General features: G+C 48.0%; 1 protein-coding gene across 1 annotated transcript in view; it reads right to left on the bottom strand.

Annotated features, from left to right (window-relative positions):
* Nucleotides 1-21,537, bottom strand: part of LOC137438627 (nucleosome assembly protein 1-like 4) — a 75,191-nt gene that overhangs the window by 26,274 nt on the left and 27,380 nt on the right. The window contains exon 3 of the mRNA XM_078766984.1: nt 2,186-2,265. Within this exon, the coding sequence (XP_078623110.1) occupies nt 2,186-2,259 (74 nt within the window). The 5' untranslated portion in view covers nt 2,260-2,265. The remainder of the gene's footprint in view (nt 1-2,185; nt 2,266-21,537) is intronic.

Below are 21,537 nucleotides of genomic sequence, written 5' to 3' on the forward strand. Positions count from 1 at the left end.
ACGATAACTAAACAATATATTATATGAATCGCACCGTACATACCTCCTTCTAGATCTTGTTCTTGTCTTGATATACTCACTCAGGCTCACTCTATCACGACTGAGTCCTCCCAGCTCCTCCAAATGGCGCCCGCTACGCCTCGAATTCACATCGGCCACGCCTACACAACAACGTGTTCTGTGATTGGCTGGCCTACCCTGCAACCTGTTCTGTGATTAGTTTGGTAAATAAATCGCCATAGCTCGGTAACTACTTCTCCGATTAATATGAAACCTTGAAAAGGCACATCCTCAGGTCCCCAGCAATATATCTGGCAAGTTTCAATTAGATCGGACCCGTGGTTGTCGAGAAACAGCGGTCACAGACAAACACACACACACACAGACACACACACATACACACAGAGATTACTGGAATTATAGATAGACTAGGACGTGCCCGTACGTGGGTGCCCGTACGTGCGTGCAAAAAAGCATGCGTGCAAACAACAACAAAAAAAAACTTTGAAACCACGTGGCAGTAACGACCACAGAACCCCCCCCCCCCTCTATTTACATGAAATGGTTTGGTCCATTCGCAACGACCACAGAACCCCCCCCCCCTCTATTTACATGAAATGGTTTGGTCCAAAGCGAACGGCTTGCGGAGTTTGGTAAAGAAATCGCCATAGCTCGGTAACTACTTCTCCGATTAATATGAAACCTTGAAAAGGCACATCCTCGGGTCCCCAGCAATATACCTGGCAAGTTTCAAGTATATCGGACCGGTAGTTGTCGAGAAACAGCGGTCACAGACAAACACACACACACACACAGACACACACACACACACAGAGATTACTGGAATTATAGATAGACTAGGGCATGCCCGTACTATATATAAGCTAGGACGTGCCCGTACGTGGGTGCCCGTTCCTTGCCAAAAAAAAAAAAAAAAAAAAATTTGTGTAGGGGTGTGTGTGTGTAAACATCCTAGGGCGTGCCCGTACGTGGGTGCAAAAAAACATGCGTGCAAACAACAACAACAAAAAAAAACTTTGAAACCACGTGGCAGTAACGACCACAGAACCCCCCCCCCCCTCTATTTACATGAATGGTTTGGTCCATTCGCAACGACCACAGAACCCCCCCCTCTATTTACATGAAATGTGGTTTGGTCCAAAGCGAACGGCTTGCGGTGTTTGGTAAAGAAATCGCCATAGCTCGGTAACTACTTGTCCGATTAATTTCAAACCTTGAAAAGGCACATCCTCGGGTCCCCAGCAATATACCTGGCAAGTTTCAAGTATATCGGACCGGTAGTTGTCGAGAAACAGCGGTCACAGACAAACATACACACATACACACATACAAACACACATACACACATACACACAGAGATTAATGGAATTATAGATAGATGAAGATCAAATAGCTGTATGTTAAAATATGTTGAAAAAGTCAAAACTTTACATGGGGTGTACGTACTTTTTCACGTGACTGTATATACACATATATAGATACATATATAATGCATATGCATATGGAGGGAGAGGAAGGGGTGGGGTGAGGTCAGAGGGGGGTTGGGTGGGAGGAGGGAGGAGAAGGGTGAGAGTCTGGATGGAGGAGGCAGGAATAGGATGAGGGAGGGGAAAAGGTCGGGGTGGGAGTCTGCAGGGGAATTGGAGTGGAAGGAGGGAGGGAAAGGGATAGAGTGTGAGGCCCTAGAGTGTGGGGTGAGGGTCTGGCGGGAGTGGGTGGGGTGGGATGGGTTGAGGTGGGATGAGGGATGGGTTTAGGTGGGATGAGGGAGGGGAAGGGGTGGGATGGGAGCCCGGAAGGGGGTGGGGTGGAAGGACAGAGGGGAAGGGGTGGGAGTCCGGAAGGAGGAGGCAGGGGGAGGGGTGGGAGGAGGTACCCCTTGTTGCCTGGCAAAGACGGGTACCTTTGCGAGTCAATAAAACCCAGCCAGGTCGACAATCAGTTGATTATCCTGTCCAGCCTAGCCTACATGAGGCACCTGCCCACACATTACTGTGGATAAAAGTTACAAGACAAGTTTGTATGAGCAACAAAATTTTACGTAAAATATTTTTATATCGACTTAGTACCATTATTCAGCTCATGTTCATCACAATTCCTTGGTGTTTATCTCCAAGCAAGTTGATTATTTTAAAATGGAAAGATACCCTGGGCACAGTCTCACCTGTTGATAAAGCTCAGAGGACCTTCATCTTCCATACCTTGCCTGACTTTAGGCTGCGCTTCTGAATCACTCATCCTAACCTGAGGAGAGTACACAAAGACACTGAATGAAAACGTTTGTTCATTTTTGTCCATTGATGAGAGGATATCGAGCAGAACCGAGACTGTTGAGTGTTGACACATAATAAAAATCCGTTTTTATCAAAATTTCAAAAGGTAATTGGTGTTACCATTGCATGGAGTTGAAAATTATGCAGGAACTGCATGTGAAAAAAAAGCAATTAAGCGATTCCTCAAACACTATCAAAGGAAAGAAATGGAAAGAAAAAGTATCGCCAAAAGAAAATGAGGACATGGAATCAACCAGCATGATACAGTAGAGGACCCTGAGGCAGTGATGCACGTTCAAGTCGGATTTATTGAGATGGGATTAATAATACAAATATTGCAAGGGCATAACAGATCATATTAATTGTCACACAGACGAAAGCTTAATGACAAGATGCAACTACGCCCGAGCGGATACCGTGAAGCTCAAGGTGAGACTTCAGTGATCTTCTTCTTTAACGGCCAACATTATCCCCACCTTTTGTGTGTGGTCGAAAAGGAGAAGCTTGGCCCGGGTCTTCGCAAATGTTCGCTCGACTAGTTAAGACAGGAATTTTTAACTTAGACATCGTGCCGGCAATAGCTCGCCTTCTCTTCACGAAGGACACCATGGGAACGTTAACATCCACCAAAGAATGCTGGCAGACAGGACGCCCATTTAACGTCCATCCAAGGGACAGCACACACATTGATGAATCATCCTGCCTGTAAAAGACCAGGCTAAGTTCATAGCCAGGTCAGGAAACGAACCCAGGCTGGACAGCCTGGAGGCAAGTATGCTGAGACTTCAGTAATAACATCAATTCTTTTTTTAATGTTCCTTCAAGGACCCAAAATGAACCAGATTGTTCACCCGACAAAGAGGCAGCAACACGTGAAAAACCGTTCCTTAAAAGAGAGAGAAAGAATCGAATACACAAGATGTGGTAAACACAAATCCTAAGACAAAACCACAAAACAACCTCTCTTCCACATAGACATGACACACTCTCAAACAAAAACCAGGCAACGCAGAAGGAAACGCGTGTGGTGAAGAGCAGATAGCTGGTGAAAAATAGCTGGGGCACAGTGCTGAAGCATAACATGCATGGCACTATCTCGTCTCCACTTGGGCAAGAACCAAGGGCAAGGCAAGGATTCACATCAAAATAGAGACCAACTACTGCACTGTAGCCCGAGGAAAGAAGTCGAACATTAAAGATATACAGATATATTACATACTTGTAAAAGCTACTTTATTTGAAGTTATAACCTTGACTGACCTTGACTTATAAGCAATTGACCGATTTCCCAACTGCCTGGATCATCCAAGTCGAGGCTCATGTAAGAGCCAACACAGAACATATAATAAAGGGAGGAGACAAGAGGGGGAGAGAGAGGCAAACACAACATGATCTTGATCAAGATCAAGACCTGATCAAATAATCAGCCAAGTACCCCCCTGTGTGTGTGTATGTATGTATATATATATATTTTTGTTGTTGTTGTTGTTGTTGTTGTATACAGAATCGAAGCTCGTGAAAGAGCTAACATTTATCACACAGAAAAAAAATCAAACAGACACATAGTATATAACAAGGGGAGTGGTAGACAAGAGAAATATGAGAAAAGCTCTGTTCAAGCCACCCTTGATGTTTACTTTAAGAAAATTGACCAGCACCAGGTCCATCCTCTCCAGCACCAGGTCCATCCTCTCCAACACCAGGCCCATCATCTCGGAGAAATATATCAAGGTATGATCGTTTCAAGGTTTGCAAGACATCAATTGGAACGAGAGTAAGTGTTAACCTTTAATCATTATCTTTTCTTTTCTATCTAAACAGTTTAAGAAATGTATCTTTCATGTTTTTTATACCTATAGATGTTTTAGGTAAAATATATACTATATACTAAGACAAACATTTGACTAATTGACACTAGATGTGAACCGTACGTAACTGTTCCGACTTACATACAAATTCGACATACAGACAGACTTAAAAACGGAACTCGTTCGTAACCCAGGGACTGCCTGTACATCCAAATCAGAATCCATCACAAATGTCAAATCATCATTTTACCTTTTCGTTGAATATATGCTCCTGAATGTGCAGCATATATTCTACATCCATCACGTTTCTGAGTTAAGCATGATGACGTTCAGGAAGAATAAGCCTCACCACCAACTTCGACCGCTTCCGGAATCGTTTTATTGTTTGTATTCAAATGTCTGGTGATTGTTTTGTATTTATTTATGCGAATGTGTGCTTGTATATAACTGTCATTAATTTAAAAAAGGCTTGGGCACTATCGAGCGATTCTATTTTTTTTTTAACTCCAAAAAACGAACCTTTTTTTTCAAAATGTTTTTTTTTTGGCCGAAAACACTCCCAGGCACTCACTGATGAACCTCTGAAAGTTTGACGAAGATCCGTTCAGCCATCTCTGAAAAACAGTGACACATTTTTGTGCCAACGGGTTTTGGAACCAACACACATGGTGAGCTCCATTCACTGCTGCTTGGTTCGATGATGTCATTCTCCAACATATACTGAACTTCCTTCCGAAGATACTCCATCTTCACAGGGTTCATCCGGTAGGGGTGTTGTTTCACAGGAGTTGCTTCCCCCACCTCAATATCATGATATACCAAGTCAGTACGACCGGGTACATCTGTGAACAAATGTGCAAACTCAAAAATTAGGCTGGATAGTTGTCCTTGTTGTTCCCTCGTCAAATGACCTAATTTCTCATCGAAATTGCTCAACACTTCCGTGCTCGTCAATCTGGGACAAGCCTGGTCATCAAAGTTATCAAACTTCACACCGGCGTCAACCTCTGGATTCTCTTGCACCCCGACTACAGGCACGACAGGTGAGACAGGAACCATTTCTTCCACAGGCTTCCTCTCATGATATTTCTTCAGTCGGTTGACATGACACAGCTGCCGCTTTTTCCGTCAGTCGGGAGTTGTCACCACGTAATCTGTTTCATTAACCCTCCTTTCGATTGCATAGGGACCAAAATATCTAGCCTGTAGTGGCTGACCTGGAACAGGAAGCAACACTAACACTCGGTCCTCAGGACTGAAATTTATTATCTGAGATTTCTTGTCATGTCTCACTTTCATTTTATCCTGTGTCACTTTCAAGTTTTCTTCTCGCAACTTCACACGCCTTTGCCAATCTGTGCCTAACAGTTGACACATACTCCACCACTGTTGACTGTGACTCCTCCTGTAGCCACTGTTCTTTCACCAATTTCAACGGTCCTCGCACTGCGTGTCAAAACACAAGTTCAAAAGGACTGAACCCCAATGACTCCTGAACAGATTCCCTCGTAGCAAACAACAATAAGGGTATTCCTTCATCCCAATCCTTGTCACATCCAAAACAATACGTTCTGATCATGTTCTTCAATGTCTGGTGAAACCTTTCCAAGGCCCCTTGGCTCTCGGGATGGTAAGTACTTGATCTTACTTGCTCCACTCCCAACAGGTCACATCCAACACATCCAACATCCAACACTTGCTGAAAAAGCGTTGACATGAAATTGGAACCCTGATCAGACTGGATGACCTTAGGTAGGCCAACCAAAGTGAAAAATTTAATCAAGGCCTTCGCAATAACTGCTGCAGTAATTTTTCTAAGAGGCACTGCCTCTGGGAAACTTGTGGAAGCGCACATGATGGTCAACAAATACTGATGTCCAGACTTAGTTTTAGGTAAAGGGCCTACACAGTCAATAATGACACGGCTGAATGGCTCTTCAAAAGCTGGAATGGGTTTTAAAGGTGCGGATGGGACTTTCTGATTAGGTTTTCCCACCAGCTGGCAAGAATGGCAAGATTTGCAGAACTCCGCCACATCACGTCGCAATCCTGGCCAGAAAAAATGTACCAATATTCTGTCACAGGTCTTGTTCACTCCAAGGTGCCGGTCAAAGGTGTCTCATGCGCCAAACTCAAAATCTCCTTCCGGTACGACGGTGGCACCACAATTTGGTAATGAACTTTCCACTCATCGTTTGCTGGCACCTCCGGTGGTCTCCATTTTCTCATGAGTATTTCCCCTTTCATGAAGTAACCAACAGGTATCTGCATAGCCTCTTCCTCTGTAACGGCTTTACCAATTAAAATCCGGATCTCCGAATCTCCGTGTTGTTCTTCAACAAGTCTCTTTCGGACCAGCACTGTTTACTCAACCTCGTTCCCAGATATCTCCGACGGACACTCCATTTCCTCTTTGGTTCCAGATGCCACCTTTTCCTTAAGTTCCTTGATGTCACTCCCTTTCCTATTACCTCTTTCAGAATTTTCCTCCAATACCTCTAAGGAACCCAAATCCACATCGCCTTCCTTACTCCTTCTCTTCAGAGCGCTTCCTACCCATAGCACGAGTTACTGCACAGGATGGAAAGATACCCGGAAACTCCTGCTCTAACTGTGCGGTGTTATTTTCCATACTGGGCTTTTCAACCAACATTGGATTACTAGAAACTCGACGACCGGCCAAATCACTCCCGATAATAAAAGAGATTCCCTCTACAGGAAGAGTGGCTTGTAAACCTACGGTGACCGGTCCCGACACCAAATCAGACTTCAAATGGATGATCATGAAGTGGAGCTTTAACATAGCCACCAACCCCCTGTAAAAGAACACAAACACCAGTTGCCGTCTTCTCTGACAATGGCAAAATGCCCTCAAGCATCAAAGATTGATGTGCTCCTGTGTCCCTCAATACCCTAACAGGTCTCTGGTTAGTCAAGTCTCCATCCAGTGACACAAACCCCTCTGAAAGAAAAGGTTTGTAACCCTCTTGAACAAGGTCGTAATGTGATGCCGTAACTTTGGCATGGGAACCTTCACAAAGCACTGTCCTCCAAGGACGATTTCTCGCATTGGCCAATGCATTCGGAGTTGTACTAGTCTGACTCCGCTCATGATTTTTCCTTTTCAGGGCATAACATTGGAACATCAACTGCCCAGGTTTCTTGCAAAAAGCGCAAGTAGGCCCGGAGGAAAAACTCGTGGTCTGCCTCGGGCCCCCCCGGAAGATAAGTCTGTCTTGGAACTGCAGTCTTCTGATCCCAAAAAGTCGCGGTATCAGATTTGTCCCAATAATCATCTCTTGGCCGCCTCCATGAATATTAGTTCTCCACACCTGATTTACCATAACTCCCCTGGCTAACTCTAGGCAGGAAGTTAGGTTTGTGGAACCCCATCCTGTGTGTCAAGGCATAGTCATCTGCCACAGTTGCTGCCTCATACAACTCTGGAACTTTCTTTTCATACAGATGTACTTTAATGTCCGCGTGGACACACTGTTTGAATTCCTCCACCAAGATTAATTTTTGCAACAGTTTGAAGTCTTTCCCAATTCCCTTTGAGTCACACCACCGATCAAACATGGTTTCCTTCATTCTGGCCAACTCCACATGGGTCTCACTCTCCCTCTTCCTGGCATTCCTGAGTTTTTGCAGGTAAGCTTCAGGGACCAATTCATAGGCTTTGAGAATGGTTTTCTTCACTATCTCATAATCTGCACATTGGTCAATCGGTAAAGCCGAATAGATATCTTGAGCTTTACCCACCAGAACACTTTGCACTAACATAGTCCAGGACCCCACAGGCCATTTTAGCATTTGAGCCACTTTCTCAAAGTGTAAAAAAAAAAAACTTGGCTACCTCCTTTTCATTGAAGGGTGGAACCAGCCTCACATGCCTACCAACATCCCAAGTGTTCTGACTAGTTGTCGAACTAGCCGGCATGGATACTACTTCTCTCCGTTCTCCCATTAATTCCAGCTCCTTGAGTTTAAATTCCTTCTGATACTCCATGTCACGTTCCTTTAACTCCCTTTCGGCTCTCCTTTCCTCTGCTCTTTCCCCTGCTCTTCTTTCTTCTTCAGCTCTCCTTTCCTCTGTTCTTCTCTCCTCGAGGTCTCGTTCCTGTTCTGCTCTTCTTTCCTCGACTTTCCATTCCAACTCTTTTAACCTTTCCTGGCTCTGCAGTTGCATCTCCATTTTCCGGAGCTACACATTTTCTTTTTCCTCGGGTAACCAATCCAAGGCTACCTCTTTCCATGTTCCTTGTCCCACCAGAGATTCTACCACCAATGTCTGCATCTCTGCTTTCTTCATATGAGCTCGGACCTCCAAGTTAAAATGTTTGGCCAATATCAAGAGTTCCGATCTTTTTAACGCTTGGAACTGTGCCTCATTAGGGGACGCCGCAAACTTTTCTGCATCAAACACCATGGTGACTATCAGTTAACACCTGTTAGCCTTCACACAAAAAAATTCAAAATTTTTTTTTGAAAAATTTGAGAATGTTCGGAAAATTCCAAATTTGGGAATTTTGGGAATGTTAGGGAACTCTATCCCGGACGGGCCCCCAATTTCTGTGACGTGCTCCTCCCCAACCCCCGGTCACGGTGTACCTCCGAGCCCCGAGAGGTGTCACGGCAGAAAAATGTGTTATTGTGTATGTGAAAGATCAATGGTGAAGCCACACCAATTGTTACCAACAAACAAATATTGTATTAAGATCACACAAGAATAACAGTACAACAATAATTGTAGTGAAATCATACCAAAGTTGAACCCAGGAGTGATACTCGCTTAAGCCACTGAGGGGCGTTTATAAGACCCGGGACATCCGCGACGCTGAGCCACTCCTGTGACATTTACTATGACATGTAGTCCGTAGTCTTGAATGGTACGTACCCGCACCTATATGCTAGACTCACTTGCTTTGACTATTATTATCGGTCCTTTCTATATGATGCCAAGATCCTGATATCTATTGCATGATTGTATTTTATACAGGATGATGTCAGAGATCTAATTGTGATTAAACCAACCTGTGGGACAAAGTTGTGGACCTGATTGATTTCCATGACATTTAATCACAATTAAGATCTACGGAAATGGCGGGACACAAGATGATCAATGTACCGACACTCGGCGCCGACCCGCAAGCTGAGGATTCGGGCTCGGAGTTCACTCACTGGCTCAAAACGCTGGAGAACCAGTTCGGCGCCCAGGATGCGGTTCCCACCGCTGAAACGAAGCTGTCTGTAAACCAAACCAAAGTCGACCACCGCGTCTCCAGGAGCATCGCACGATGTACGACGTACGATGCCGCCGTGGCCGAACTAAAGCGACTTTACATTAAGAAACGGAGCGTGGTGTACAACAGGCATCTGCTCGCAACGCGGCGTCAACAGCCAACCAAGTCGATCGATCGCTACGCCCAGGAGCTGCGACACCTCCTCGCGGACAGTACTCAAGAGGTATGGACACACGAGCAAGTCCAGGACGATCTTGTCCGTGACGCTTTCGTCTCTGGGATCAGCTCTACCAAATCTGAGGCTCAGACTCTTGGAGACAGCTGACCTGACGTTTGTGGAGGCCCTACGGGTGGCCAATGTTTACACCGAGGCCCGGGAACAATCTACCGCTTATGACCACGCACGGGTCATTGCGGGGACTACTCAACTCGCGCGACCGGAGAGGGCTACCGCCGAGGATACGGGTGCAGACCCGACTATAGCCGAGCCCCTGGCCGCTCCCGAGGTGGACTCGGATTCTGGCCTGGCAGCAGCTACAGCAGCCAGGCCAAGGCCTGAACAAAACGCGACGTGTTACTTCTGTAGCAATCGACAGCACCCCAGGTCGGCGTGTCCGGCTCGGGAAGCCATATGCCATTTGTGTTCTACTAAAGGACATTTTGCAAAAGTCTGCAAGAAGACCGTGCGGGGCACGCGAGCTCGCGCGACCTTGAATGGGCTTATCGCTGAGCCAACGGACCGAGCACAGAGCGGGGCGCCTCACCCGGCTTTGATGAGCTGTCCTCCTCCTCGCGGGCCCCTGGCTGCACACACGTCCTTGGTGAGATACATCAGGCCGCCAAAACAAATGGCGCGAACACGACCGGCCGCGGAGCGACTGACCTTGACTGACGTTCGAACGCCCTCCTCAAACAAATGACAAGTTTCTGCTTTGAAAGCTGCACGTGACACGAGCGCCATCTGACGGCAGCTCGTACGAACTACACGCTCTTGCTCGAGCACATGAAAGTACAATTGACTGCGATCTTTCGCATGTGACACGAGCGCCATCTGACGGTGGCTCGTACGAACTACACGCTCTTGCTCCGGCACGACCATCTATGCGTTTGGCACGGGGGCCCTCCGCGGGCTCCTCAAACACCCGGAAAACTGCAGCCGGTGTGGGATCCACACGAGAGGCACGATCTTCTCGCTCGGACGGCACAATACCTGCGGGATCTTCTGGCCTTGATCAGGCCATCGTTCTGCTCTTGGTCGAAGGCATTTTTGTGCGGGCCCTAGTCGACACAGGATCTACGGATAGTTTTGTCGATCAGCGGCTGGTGCGTCACCATGGGTGGCCGGTCATCAGGACTACACGACGGATCTTCATGGCCTCCCAAGGACTTAGGCTCAGCACGAAGGGGGAATGTCGATTGAAACTTGTGATAAAGGGACGCATGTTTTCCGATGTACATCTCATGGTCTTGCCTGCATTATGTGCTGACATTCTGTTAGGACACGATTTTCTTAAGCGACATGGACGTTTGGAAATGGAGTTCGGAAGGACGGACACGCTTGCTGTGTGTGCGCTCGCGAAAATGGAAATCGAGCCTCTTTCGCTGTTCCCCAACCTGACCACTGACTGCACTCCTGTAGCGGTAAAATCGCGGCACTACTCCCGGGCAGACGCGCAATTCATTGCGGAAGAAACGGCCCAGCTCTTAAAGGACGGTGTTATCGAACCTAGCCGGTCGCCGTGGCGGGCCCAGGTCTTAGTGGTGCGAAGTGAGGCCCATCGCCGGCGCATGGTAATCGACTACTCACAGACGGTTAATCGCTTTACACAGCTGGCCGCCTACCCCTTACCGGGGATGGACGCGCTAGTACGACAGGTTGCCCAGTACTTCGTCTACAGCACTCTCGATCTGCGTAGTGCGTATCATCAGATCCCCATCTCTAGGGCTGATCGCATCTATACTGCCTTTGAATCGGGTCAAAGGTTATACCAGTTCACCCGACTACCTTTTGGGGTAACGAACGGGGTCGCCTGTTTTCAGAGGGCTATGGACGACCTCGTTACTAAGGAGAACTTGACAGATGTCTTTGTATATGTGGACAATCTTACGGTTTGTGGGTATGACCAGGGGCATCACGATGCTAATCTGAAGCGCTTCCTCGAGGTCGCGCAGAGGTATCGCCTAACCATGAATGAGGCTAAGTGTCGTTACTCTCTACGCACGATAGATCTTCTGGGGTACACCGTGACCCATGGCTCAGTCTCTCCGGATAAGGAGCGTCTGCGACCTTTGCTTGATATGGCTCCGCCTAGCGATCGGGCTTCGCTGAAGCGCGCTCTCGGGCTGTTCGCCCACTATTCGAAGTGGGTGCAAAATTTATCCGCTAAGCTCCGCCCCCTCGTGGCCTGCGACACGTTCCCCATGAACCCGGCCGCCTTCGCGGCCTTCGGGGGCCTTAAAGCCGACATCGCTAGCGCCGCTGTGGCGACGATCAACGAGAGCGAATCTTTCGTCTTAGAAAGTGATGCCTCGGATCATGCGATAGCGGCGACTCTCTCCCAAGGGGGGCGCCCTGTGGCTTTCTTTTCGCGGACTCTCACCTCCGCTGAGCGGAGGCATTCGTCTGTCGAAAAGGAAGCGTACGCGATCGTCGAGTCGATTCGGCGATGGCGACAGTACTTACTCGAGCGATGCTTCCAAATCATCACGGACCAACAAAGCGTTGCGTTCATGTACGACACCTTACATGCTCAACGTATTAAGAATGAGAAAATCACCCGCTGGCGTATCGAACTCGCCGACTTCTGCTACACCATCAAATACCGCCCGGGGAAGGATAACCTGGTCGCCGACGCCTTATCAAGGCTGGCTACCTGCGCGGGGATCGTAACTTTGGAGGGACTGCGCGCTTTGCACGACACTATGTGTCATCCAGGGGTGGCGCGTTTCGCTCATTTTGTGCGTAGGGGTAATCTGCCATACTCGATTGAGGACATCCGCCGGATCTGCCGTGACTGCGCTATATGTGCGGAACTCAAACCGCGTTTTTACAACCCTCCCATGGGGACGCTGGTTAGGGCTACTAGACCATGGGAGAGATTGGCAATGGATTTCAAAGGACCGCTGCCTGAGTCGAGCAACTCTCGTTATCTGCTCACTATCGTTGATGAGTACTCGCGATTCCCTTTTGCCTGCATGTGCGGGGATATGACGGCTGCCACGGTCATACGGTGCCTGCAGAATTAGTTTTCTATGTTTGGGTATCTGGCCTACGTGCATACCGATCGGGGTGCGGTGTTCCTGTCTCAGGAGGTGAGAGGTTATTTGCTCCAAAATAATGTTGCTTCGAGTTACACCACACCGTACAGACCCCAGGCGAATGGGCAGATCGAACGCTTCAATGGGATTATATGGAGGGCCGTCATGATAAGCCTCCGGACCCTCGGCCGGGGTCTCGATAAATGGACTTGGTCGCTACCTGCGGCTCTGAACTCGATCAGGGCTCTCCTATGTCCGGCCACCAACCAGACTCCTCAAGAAAGACTGTTCCACCACCCTAGAAGCTCGGGTAGTATCCGATCTTTACCCAGCTGGCTCGCTGAGCCGGGGCCGGCCTATCTCAAACAAGCAGTGCGCACAAGCAAGTACGACCCCTTAGTAGATAAGGTGCAGGTACTCCAGGCTAATCCCGAGCATGCTCGTGTGATGACGGCAGATGGACGCGAGTCCACTGTCTCCGTACGCCATCTCGCCCCTTGAGGGGGCATCGACCCTTATAGAGATATCGACGAACCGATCTACGAGTCTATGGACTCTACCGAAGCTTCCTCTATGGAACTTATGCCGACACTTCTGTCGTCACCTACACCCCTGCCTGAAGGCTCTGAGGTGCCCCCTCCGACGCCTGCCTCCAGCGGCTACTCCGACGCAGGGGACTCCGGGCTTGGGGACGCCGTACCCGGTAGTTTCCGGACACGAGCTGGCAGGGTAGTTCGCCACCCCGACCGTTACGGGTGGACCGACTGACATGGAATGACGTCCCCAATCAATTAATGCTGATGCGCGCTTGGAATCTGCCTAGCGGCAGTATAGTTCTAAAGGCGGGGAGAATGTAGTGAAATTATACCAAAGTTGAACCCAGGAGTGATACTCGCTTAAGCCACTGAGGGGCGTTTATAAGACCCGGGACATCCGCGACGCTGAGCCACTCCTGTGACATTTACTATGACATGTAGTCCATAGTCTTGAATGGTACGTACCCGCACCTATATGCTAGACTCGCTTGCTTTGACTATTATTGTCGGTCCTTTCTATATGATGCCAAGATCCTGATATCTATTGCATGATTGCATTTTATACAGGATGATGTCAGAGATCTAATTGTGATTAAACCAACCTGTGGGACAAAGTTGTGGACTTGATTGATTTCCACGACAATAATATTAATCAAAAGTACAATCAATATATATCCTATGATGGTAACATCAGTTTCGTAATATATAACTCACTGTGCTCCAAGTGAGTGAAACAAGAACATTCCCAATGTCTCTTTACCGGCTTCAAACCAAAGTTGATTCCGGTTTCAAGCCAAAGTCGATCCCGGCTTCAAGCCAAAGTCGATCCGCTCCAGCAATCGTCAGAACGATGTCTAATCGAGACCAGAATCCCGTTCGGATGACAGTCACAGTCACGCGGCCAAAGCTGCGCAAAGCTGCCCTCCAGGCGACTGGGAAATCACACCCTCGGGTATGGACGTTTCACGGCTCCAAATCGGCGAACCGCAGATTTACCTTCAAAATCCACGTTGCACACACACACACCAGATAAACGTCTGAATGCGGTGAAAACGGCTGAAGCGAAGCAAAGAAAACCTTGCGCGACGCGCAAAGCGCGCGAGTCAAAATGGCCGACGGCCCGTTCTCGAGGCGTAACGGCCAGAGGATGATTCTCCTCGGAATCCACCGCCAAAAACCTGACACGCAGGTTGATCTGTCACAGCGATAACAACTCTATCGCAAGAATCCCTTTCCCGGGAAACCCGAAGCTCGCTAGTGACCTCAGTTCGTCAACATTTGCTCCAGAACTCGAAGCAGCTCGGCTTTCTAGTCAAACTCACTCGCTCCGCCTTTTTTTTTTCCCCCTTCCTCTTCGTCCGGTTCCGGTTTCATTTAAAACATTAACTTTTTTACCTTTTGAAAATAATAATTTATATTTCCCTCAAACGACAACAATAATAATACAAACAACAACACAACAACATGCATTTTAAAGGCCATTTTCCCTACGAGAGCGGGGGTTAGCCTTGCGGTCCCCATGACAATCTTCTCCATTTTGCCCTATTTTCTGCATCTCTCCTTGTTAACACCCTTGCCCACATTTCTTCTTCCACCATCTTTGGCCAAGTCTTTCTCGGTCTTCCCCGTCCTCTACTTCCTTCTACATTCATTTCCATCACTCTTCTCAACCAGTCACTTTCATCCTTCCTCAACACATGACCAAACCATCTCAACCTGTTCCTCTTCACAGCATCAGTCACAGGCTCTATTCCCATCATCTTTCGCAATTCATCATTTGTCTTCCTCTCTCTCAACGATACTCCGCACATCCGTTGAACCATTCGCATTTCCACCCTTTCCAACCTTCGTTGCTGCTCTACGTTCATTACCCATGTCTCGCTCCCATAAATCATAACACTTCTCACACATGCAGCATACACCTTTCCCTTCAGCTTCAACGACACTCCCCTCCTCATCAGCATGCCACTCAGTTCCCGAAACTTCTTCCATGCACATCTCACTCGAGCAACCGTTGCCGAGTCTGATCCACCTTCTCCATTCAGCATGTCTCCGAGGTAGCAAAATGTTTTCACACCTTCCAGCTTCGTGCCGTCTCCAAGATCCAACTCAACATTTCCTCCATCTGCAGCTCCCTCTGTGCACACCCTACATTTGAATGTAGCTGCCAAACTGGTTAATGACCCTCTCAGACCACTACATTTTTGATGAACCCACTCAGCACACACACATTGTACATTCAATGGAGTTCACTCCGACACCCTTCCTACACACAGCACAGGGCCATTTCCCAGTTCTTTCCACCTCACCACATGCTTTACCACTTGCCATCACCTTCGTCTTTCCGATATTCACCTTCAGACCTTTTGTCTCCATACATTCCTTCCACTTGTTCATCTTTTCCTTCAGTCCATCCATTCTTTCCGCAATCAACACCAGATCGTCTGCATACAACAACTCCCACGGTAAACCCTCCTTTACGTTCTGAGCCAGCACCTCCATCACAGCTACAAATAGTAGTGGACTTAATACCGACCCCTGATGCACTCCCACCTTCACCTCAAACTCACCACTGTTCCCGTCCTTCGGCCTTACAGCTGTGCGCGCTCTTTTGTACATTGCCATCACTACTCTGATCAACCATTCCTCCACTCCTAACTTCCTCAATGCCCATGTCAATACTTTGCGTGGAACCCTATCGAATGCTTTCTCCAGATCAACAAACCCAAGAAACAACTTCTTCCTCTTCTCCATGTACTTCTCCTGCAACTGCCTCACAATGAAAAGCGCGTCTGTCGTTCCTCTTCCTGGCATAAATCCAAACTGCATTTCGTCGATCTTCACTTTCTTCCTTATCCTCCTCTCCAACACCCTTTCCAATACCTTCATTCCATGCTCCAATAACTTTATCGCTCAGTACGAGCCACACTCCAGAGGGTCACCTTTCCCCTTGTATAGAGGGACGAGGGTACTCAGTTCCCAATCCACTGGAATGCGGACTTCTTTCACCACCAGATTACAAATCTCTGTCATTCTCTTCACACCCCAACTTCCTGCTGCCTTCAACATATCTCCCATAACTCCCGTCGGCCCTCTCGCTTTTCTACTCTTCATTGCTTTTATTGGTTCCTCAACTTCCTTCTCAGTTATCTTCTCTGCCGGTCCTAAAACTGGGTTACTCTCGATGTTGCCATCCCATTCATTCTCTGTATTCAACAGCATTTCCATATATCTTTTCCATCTTCCTTTAATTCCATCTGAGTCGACAACGATTTGTGCCACTTCATCCTTCAAGCAACGCACCACCATCACATCACACCTCTCTTTCGCTATCTGCTTTGCAATCCTGAATACTGCTCTCTGACCCTCTTCCGAATCCAAGCATTCTCCTAACATTTTCCTCCATGCCTCCTGCGCCTTTGCTAGCTCTTTCTTTGCAGCCTTCTTGGCTGCCTTATAACTTTCATGCTCTGCTGTTTCTGCTCCCGTACCCTTCGCCTTCTGCCACTCCTTGAACTTCTTCCTCTTCTCGCCAATCCTCTTCATACACGTCAATACAATCAATTAAATACTTCATATGCTTCATACAATCCTCTTCCAACTTTATCATCCCACCACCATGTTTCCGAGTGCCTCGGTGGTCCTTTTGTCCATCCACATACCTCACAAACGGCTCCCAACAGACTAGCTTTCATTTACATCCAACCACTTTCAAGCTCAACCACATAATCCTCTACCCTACTCAGCCTCTCTTTTAATGCCTCCCTTACTGTCACCTCTTTCAACCTCCACACCTTCATTCTCGGTTGGTACTTCACCCGCCGAGCTCTCCTCGCACCTTTCACCCTTATGTCGCACACAACCAAGTGGTGCTGTGACAGCCTCCTCCCCCGGGATCACCTTTGTGTCCCGGAGGTGCCCCCTATCTCGCCTACGCACCATCAGGTAGTCAACGGTTGTCGTCGACCCACCTGACGTGTATGTAACAAGCAAATTATCCTCTTTCTGGAACTGAGTATTACAAATCAACAAATCAGCTCCATCAGGAAACTCCAAAATCCTTTCACCTTCTCCATTTCTCACACCATAACCCCCATGAACTCCCTCAAAACCATCCATACTCCTTCCCACATGTCCATTTAGGTCTCCTCCTACCACAACAACTTCCTCATATTTCACGTTTTCCACCAGCTTCTCTATCGCACACCAGAACTTGTCCTTCTCTTCATCGCTCCGACCAACCTGCGGAGCATATCCCGAGATGACGTTCACCAAGAGCTTTCCAATCATCATTTTCACCATCATCAACCTATCACACACTCTAGTCACACTCACCACACTGTCTACAAACTCCTCAGAAGACAGGACACCAACACCATTCACGCCCTCCAGGTACCCTTGCCTCATAAACTTGTATTTCTGTCCCTGCCTACCCTTCACCATTCTCACACCACTTCCCTTCCATCTCGTCTCTTGCACACACCATATGTCCATTGTCCACTCTTCTTCTGACCAATGCTTCCACCACTTCCCCTGATCTCCCTGCCATTGTCCCTACATTCCATGTACCAAACCTCAGAAACCGATCTCCACTTCGGGCTGTACCCTGCCCATATGTAGTTGTAATTGTCATGGTTCTCTTTTTGAGGCAATGTTTGTATGGCCGGATGCCCTTCCTGACGCCAACCCTCTTAGTCGTCTCTTACGACACACAGGGATACGGTGTACCTATTCTAATCTAGGGTAAACACTGGGAAACGCTTAAAACATGGAAATTCTGGGGGGGTGGGGGGGGGGGGGGGGGGGTGGGGGAGGGCGGCGTCAGCATCACGGCTTCGGTTTAAACATATTAAAATAATATTTCAACAAAACCATGAAAAATAATCTGGGAAAAGTCTCTAAGTGAGGACGTGGATTTGAGAAAGAAGGAGCAGAGGTGGAAGACAACAATAATAATACATGGAATCAAAAATGTTTACAGTGCATGAAAACCACAACGGAAATGACGAATCCGTAACACAAGGCAAAATCAAGGCTCACTACCTTCCCTCATGATAACCATCGAACGTTAGAGTGGTCGAGCAGGACTTCAAATTCAGAGCCAATTTCATTGCACATCTCTTTGAAGATGCGATGATTCAGAGCACGGCTTCGCACGTAATTCACAGTTTCAACGACGATTTTCAGAACATTGGCCAGTTTTGGAGGCAGGGTTTTTGATGCCAGCGCGTGTCTGTGCAGGACGCAGTGCGTGACAATGATGTGTGGTGCATCGGCCTTCACCAGCGCTCCAAAACCGGAGTTGCATCCCAGCATGGCTGGAGCTCCGTCCGAGCAAACTGCAGACACCATGTTCCACGAGAGGCCGTTGCTTCTGAAGAAGTCGTCCACAAGCTTCTTCACGTCAGCTGCCTTCGTCGTTGTTGTGAGAGGATTGCAGAACAGAAAGTCTTCCTTGATCTCGTCTCCTTTGACATAACGCACTAATAAGATGAGCTGGCTCAAATTCGAAACGTCGGTGGTCTCGTCGAGTTGAAGGCTGAATTTTGTCGGGCTCGCGACTAAATCTGCAACTACCTGGGCAAGGATGTCGTCGCTCCTGTTGTCGCTTCTGCATCTGATGGTGTCATTTGAGAGTCGAACGAGAGACAACTAGTTTTCAGCAACTTTTCCCAGCATGATGTTGGCCATCTTCAACGCGGCCGGTTTGATGAGTGTCTCGCCAACGGTGGTGCGGTTTTTGCCCTGCTTTGCGATCAGGTACGCAACTTCATACGACGCGGTGAGGATCGGTTTGTCAATTGGAACGAAGCAGAGAGTGAGCAAGGTAGCACTTGCGTCAAATCGGATTCTCTTCAATTTGAATTCATCCAGCGTTTTGTCTTTGAACTGCCCCTCGCCGTGCAGTTTTTTGAAGTGTTCCCGTCGTTTTGCTGGTGCTAGGCTGGAGTTGCTCAACTTGACATTACAAAGCATGCATCGAGGACACTGACTTCCGTCCCGTTCCGTCAAACACGTGAACCCATACCGCACGTAATCCTCCGACCACTTCCTTTTTTTTGCTCGGCATACTGCAAAAAAAAAAAAATTGAGTTCCGGCAAATAATTATATGACAAAAATTTAAAAAGGAACATGCTTAAATATAATCAGTACCCCTCTGAAAACTGAGAAATTTTAACGAAGAAAACATAACTTGTAGTTACGATGACGGGATATATTATCTACTCAACTCTGTGTCACCTCAAATCCCATTATAATATAACATAGAAAACTGCGAATTGTTAGTTTTGAATTGTAACCAAAGGAGTTATATCACCTCCACCTAGTTTTCTGAGTAATTCAATCATATTGTTGCGGTTTTGAGAGTGTATATATAACATCATTAAAGGTTAAAGGTTTGCCCCCATAGTTAGTCCACAAGCAACACATAGGCCCCTTAGAACATTAGTTATGTCATAGTATTTTTTTGAGGGTAAGGCCATTTCCCTCGTATCATCTGCGTTGTGTAAAATAAATAAGTATAGGCCCCGTTCATTTTGCCTCCACCCTCCAAATCTACCTCGTTGGGCGGAATCTATCCCGCGCCCCATTTTGGCTATTGCACCTCGCATTAGGATGCTCACTAGTCAAGGGACACGAGGTAGGCCTGAGAGAGGGAGGAGCGCGGCGTCGAGGTTGAAGCGGCGGAGACAGCAACGGTAAGAGCCATAACCAATCAGGGCTCTAAGGGCATGGCGTGAGGGGCGTGGTAAGGGCGTGCCTATATAAGCGCACGCACAAAGCCCTTGAACAGGACTTACAGAGGGAGCTTGTGCTGAGAGGACTCGTGGGGAAAGGGCGTGCTAAGGAGGACTTGCACGATTTGCGCTCTGTGAGAGGACTTGCACGATTTGCGCTTTGTATGAGGACTTTCGCAACAGCGCTGGTATCAAGAGCACTGGTTGAAGCGGAGGGCTGAGAGAAGAACTGGAAGGAATTGCGCCTTGCATACAAATTCGTATTGGGAGCGCATATAGTGCCGGTCCATCTATTACGTACACGACCGTGGCCGTAAGTAACCGCACAGCCAGCCTTACCGTTCGCCTCGCATACAATTCCTGTGTGCCAACGACACGCGGAGAGCTTCTGCCGTCCTGAGCATCTTCTTCACGGTGCGAGTCGGGGACCGGAGAATGAGCTGTTCGGACGCCATCATTCCTGACCATCAACCTGACCATCTACAACCCCGTGTGACTCGTGTGAGTGTGTCTGAGTGTGAAACGGGCCCGTGTCCTGGGATAAGTATAAGACTGTAATTAAGCTGCACTGTGTCTTCTTCTGATCATTGTACATAGTGTAATAAACCATCTGTTCTTCCTGTCTTTCCTGATTCGACCGTATCAGTGATTTCCTCCATTGGGTAAGCGTGGCACGATTAGGAACCGCTCAGATCGGGTTTAGCCATTGTTAACGGCTCGGGTCACGGCTCGCTACCACTCGGCGTTTCCACCTATAACCGTGATTTGGGCGGGGCTTCTCTCCTTGCTTCCTGGGCAGCGTTGGTAATCAGGTATTAGTGATCAGTCCTATGACCCTACTCAACGCTGTCCGGAAGTGACATCATAGGCCCCGGATCCCGTCGGCTAGTCAAAGACAAGGGGACTAACCCCCCACCCCCCCCCCCCCCTTAGTAAGGGGAAAGGCCGACCAGGAGATCCGCAATATTTGGCGTCAGGAGTGGTATTTGACCCGAAGTGGGCCTAACGCACTCAAAATTACAAGCGGCCGAAATTTAATATAACATCCAAATTAAAAATCGTGCCAAGGATAACAAAGACGGTCGGATGCCGGTGGGGGTAGAAGAGGAGATACATGAGGGGTTAGAATCGACAACCCAGGACCCCCGGGAAGAATGGGAAGAAGAGGAGAGCATTGATCAGGGTGCAGCAGTAGGGGTGGCAGGCGAAGAAAATGGCAGCGCCTCGCACATGGCGTCGAGGGCCGCGCCCGCTGCGCAAGTAGGGGTAATGGACTTGCAAGCCTATATGGCACAATTCATGGCGCAAATACAGGTGTCCATAGAACTGGAGGGAGACAGAACCACCAGGGAAATAAATAAATTGGAAAACAAATTGGACGCCCAAAGTGACAAATCCACCCGGGAATTGGAGGAGGCGAAAAATAAATTGGGAAGCAAAATGGGAGACCAATTGAAAGAAATGGGGGACCAATTGAGGGAAATGGGGGACAAATCCACCCGGGAAATAAAACAGATGGGGGACCAATTAGAGGAGGTAAAAAATGGGCTGGAAAGCAAAATGGACGCCCAAAAGAACGAATTGGAACAAATGAGGGTGGCATCTCAGAGGGAAATAGAAGAAATGTGGGAGGACATAAGGCGCGGGTTAAGCGAAGAGG

This window comes from Myxine glutinosa, chromosome 13 (genome assembly GCF_964187855.1).
Source record: "Myxine glutinosa chromosome 13, kmMyxGlut1.1, whole genome shotgun sequence".
Taxonomy (NCBI): Eukaryota; Metazoa; Chordata; class Myxini; order Myxiniformes; family Myxinidae; genus Myxine; species Myxine glutinosa.